This window comes from Merops nubicus, unplaced genomic scaffold (genome assembly GCF_000691845.1).
Source record: "Merops nubicus isolate BGI_N331 unplaced genomic scaffold, ASM69184v1 scaffold28455, whole genome shotgun sequence".
NCBI lineage: Eukaryota > Metazoa > Chordata > Aves > Coraciiformes > Meropidae > Merops > Merops nubicus.
Genome location: NW_008610726.1, coordinates 1 through 4151, shown reverse-complemented (window position 1 = coordinate 4151; position 4151 = coordinate 1). Strand labels below are relative to the sequence as shown.

The 4151-nt window shown below is 55.9% G+C and overlaps 1 protein-coding gene across 1 annotated transcript in view; it reads left to right on the top strand.

The window, feature by feature from the left end:
• Positions 1–3098, top strand: part of LOC103773629 (dihydropyrimidinase-related protein 4-like) — a gene marked incomplete at both ends in the record, with an annotated part of 4603 nt that extends 1505 nt beyond the window's left edge. Inside the window, 4 exons of the mRNA XM_008941005.1 lie at positions 9–85; positions 249–390; positions 1642–1812; positions 2919–3098. Of these exons, the coding sequence (XP_008939253.1) occupies positions 9–85; positions 249–390; positions 1642–1812; positions 2919–3098 (570 nt within the window). The remainder of the gene's footprint in view (positions 1–8; positions 86–248; positions 391–1641; positions 1813–2918) is intronic.
• Between the last annotated feature and the right edge of the window lie 1053 nt (positions 3099–4151).

The window sequence follows — 4151 nt, the reverse complement described above, 5'->3', positions numbered from 1 at the left end:
GGGCCAAGGCCTCAGCCTTTGTCACCTCTCCCCCCATCAGCCCGGACCCCACCACGCCCGACCATCTCAGCTCCCTCTTGTCCTGGTGAGTTCTGGGGGGCACCGCTGCCCGAGCACATCTCCCGTGTTTGTGTCCCCCCCATTCACCCGAGCACCCGTCACTGCCGTGCCCCCGGGGGTGGTGGGGTGCCGGGAAGCCCGTGAGCACCCGTGGGTGCCTCCTGACCCCTCTGCTCCGCTCTGCCCAGTGGGGACCTGCAGGTCACCGGCAGCGCCCACTGCACCTTCAGCACCGCGCAGAAGGCCGTGGGCAAGGACAACTTCACCCTCATCCCCGAGGGCACCAACGGCATCGAGGAGCGGCTGTGCCTCGTCTGGGAGAAGTGTGTGGTAGGTCCTGCGGTGCCCGCGGTGCCCGCGGTGCCAGGCAGAGCTGGTGCAGGGGAGCCCTGCTGGCGCTGCGCCATGTCGGTGACCTCCTTGTGTCAGAGCCGGGAGGTGGGACATTGCCTGGGCTGCTGCTTCAGAGGAGCTAACGAGCAGAACAGCTGCTAATGAGAGGAAATGTGACACTCGGGCTCCTCCAGAGCGTCTTCAAAGGCTTTGGTACGGGCGTTGTCACCCCACTCACTCACAGCCCCCCCAGCCGCTCCAGCACATTTTCCTAAGGGCAAGACAGGGAGTTCCTCTTCCTGGTGCTTGCAGCAGGGCTGGGGAGGTGAGGGCAGGGCCCCCCGTCCTGCTGGCCCCAGCTGGTGGGGACAGGTTCCCTCAGCACCTCCGTGCTCTGGTGCCAAGCGAGAGCTGCCACACGCCAGCGTCTGCCCGGTGGGACCATGGCCTGTGCCCCCACCCACCAGCACGTCCTGCAGCCCACAGGGAAGTGCAGACTGCCAGGAGCTTGGGAACCAAGCCTCCCTGAAGCCTTTGTCTTAGGTAGATTTTGTTCAAAGATAAATAGAATTTATCTCAAGTTAATCAATAAAGATGATAAATAGCAGTATTGAGGTTCACTTCCAGTCTCCACTGAAATATTCTTAACCATTTTACAGCAAGAGCCCCAGCAGTGACCTGAGGGGGGAACCCCTCTGCTGGGAGCCCAGTTGGGCTGGGACAGCCTGAGAGGAGAAGGCTCCACCTGGGGAGACCTGCTGGGGACTTGACAGGACTCAAAGGGGCCTGTCAGAAAGATGACTCTTAAGCAGGGACACTCGTATCACAATAACAACAGGACAAGGCGGGATAGTTTGAAACTATAAGAGGGAGATTGAGACTAGAGAGAAGGAAGAAATGAGGTGAGCCCCTGCCCCAGGTTGCCCAGAGGTGGTCACTAGGACCCTCCCAGTGAAGGTCTGGTTTTTCAGGAACAAACACCTTTTTAGTTTCACAGTCCAGGAAAGTAAAACCCATCTGTGGGATTATTTAGCCCACAGGGACAAGGCACATCACCCCACGTCTGCCCCACAGCTGCTCCCAGTCACAGTGTGGCTCTCACACCACACGGGCACGGTGCTGGAGCTCTCCATGTCCTCCCCTGGGGCCTGGTCCTCGCTGGCGGCTCCGGCCGTGGACGGGGCCCTGAGCTCTGCTGGGAGCTGGGCAGCTCTCTGCTGCTGCTCCTTCTTCCCTCCTCTCTCCCAGGTCCCCGGGAAGATGGACGAGAACGATTTTGTAGCAGTGACCAGCACCAACGCTGCCAAGATCTTCAACTGCTACCCCCGGAAGGGGCGCGTGGCCGTGGGCGCTGACGCAGACCTGGTTGTGTGGAACCCCAAGGCTGCGAGAATCATCTCTGCAAAAACCCACAATCTGGTAAATATTTCAAAAGTTATTTTCTTCCGCTGGTTTTAGAGTCAGAAGAGAGCAGGAAAGCAGCAGGTTTCTTCAGCTCAGAAGGATCAGGACCCTGCCCGGGAGGAGCTGCTGTGTGGGCCAAGGGATGGAGGAGGGTCCGTGTGCTGCTAAATGCCCTCTGGGTGCTGTGAAGGGTGGGACTGTGCCTGGGTAGCGGTGACTGCCCCGAGACAGGCTGCCTCTGGCACAGGAATTACGAGACCAGGGTCTCACTGGGGCCTAGAATGGAACTGCTGAACTTGTTTTAAGTATGGAAAATTATCACTGTGATTGAAATATTCGGGTGTTTTCTTTAAAAAATAGAAACAGGTTTTTCATTTGGGCTGTGTTCTGTGAGGGTGGGGACTGTGCCTGGGTGGCGGTGACTGCCCCGAGACAGGCTGCCTCTGGCACAGGAATTACGAGACCAGGGTCTCACTGGGGCCTAGAATGGAACTGCTGAACTTGTTTTAAGTATGGAAAATTATCATTGTGAAATATTCAGGTGTTTTCTTTAAAAAATAGAAACAGGTTTTTCATTTGTTCCAGAAAATTCAGTTTTGCTTTTCTATAATGCCACATTTTCACTGTGAGCTGTGGGTTTGGGCTGGTTTGTTAGTGCCAGGATGGGAGTGATGGGAGGCAGGGGAACAGTTCTGTGCTGCCTGCAGAGCAGACCTGACATTCCAGACCTGGTTTGGTGGAAGATGTGCAGTGACCAGACCTGGTTTGGTGGAAGATGTGCAGTGACCTGGGAGAAATGAGAACTCCTGTCTCCGAATGGAGAGCTAAAGCAGGGCTCCCCTGGGGCCCGGGGAGTTAACAGCTGAAGTCGAGTTTGCTCCAGGAGTGCTGTGTGTCTCCTGGGCAAGTGCAGTGTTTTGGGGCTCCAGTTGCTCCACTCCAGTTTGCTTTGGTTCAGCCAGTTAGAAGAATGTTGTTACTGGAAGCACACAGGGTTAGTTAAGCACAACTGGTGGTGCAGGAGGAGCAACAGAGAGGAGCAGGGTGGGGGGATAGTGGGTTAGACTGTCACCTTCTCCTGCATCTTAACCGTGCTGAGTACCCCGGTTTGTCCTTCCCAGAACGTGGAGTACAACATATTTGAAGGCACGGAGTGCCACGGGGTTCCTACCGTGGTCATCAGCCAGGGCAGAGTTGTTCTGGAGGATGGGACCCTGTGTGTCACCCAGGGCTCCGGTCGCTTCATTCCTAGGAAGACGTTCCCCGACTTTGTTTATAAAAGGATAAAGGCCAGAAACAGGGTAAGGAGAAGTTTATTTGCTGATCCCCCATTTCCACTGTGATCTGTGTGTCATTGCAGTGGGGTCACTGTTGTGCCAAGCCTGCCGATGGGCCGGGCAGCAGAGCCAAGGGTTATTGTCACTTCTTCCTAGACCTTGGAAATCCCTGATGTTGTCACCTCAGTGCTTTGGTGCGTGGCTTGGCACAGTGACCAGTAGTGCCTGTGGCAGCTAATAATGCCACTAGTGTTGGTATTATTTGCTTATTGTGAAGTTTTAAAGCAAAACTATGACTTCTAGCAAATCTGGTTTGGTTTGTATTGGGGTAGCAGGGAGGAATTCCTCTCCTGCCCGTGTCAGAAAGGTCTGTTACTGTATTGCCAGGATCTGCTCTGATCTGTCAGAGGGTATTTAATGGATGTAGCGTTTGGTGGTTCCTGGAAGTACAGTAAGATGAAGCCCTGGGTGTGCCAGCACAGCTCTCTGAGGAGGCAGCAAGACATGCAGATATCTAAAAAGCTTCTTAACAGCTCTGCCCTCCTCTCCTTTTCCATCTGTTATTTTAGACGTTTCCATTATGCATTGTAGATGAAGGCAGAGCAGAAATCATTAACCCCAGGTTGCCCACAGAGGCACCAGTGGTGCTGGCAGCTGTGGCAGGAGCCCCCCCTGCCTTGGGTGCCTTGTGGGTGCCTCTGGGTGCTGGGGGTGCCTCCTGGGGGTGGGCAGCCATCTCTGCTCCACCCAGCAGTGTTGGCAGGGGCCTGCTCTGTATCCCTGGCACGCGCCCCTTCACGTGGCTGGGCAGACTGGCCCGGTGGGCGAGGTGCCCCAGGCATCCTGTCAGCATGCAAGGCTCCATCCCTTGTGGACACAGACACCCCGGGCTCTGTGTTTCATCACAAAGGTTGGAGTTTCTGCTAAACACAGACCTTGATGCCCGGTGAGCTGAAGTCCCTGCCCTGGCAGGTTGATAACCGGGCATCAGCCAGGGCACTGAGGGGTCGGTTTGCTCAGCTGATGTGTTTGGGCACCTCGCATCCTGCCCGTGCCAGCTCTGCATCCTCAGTTTAG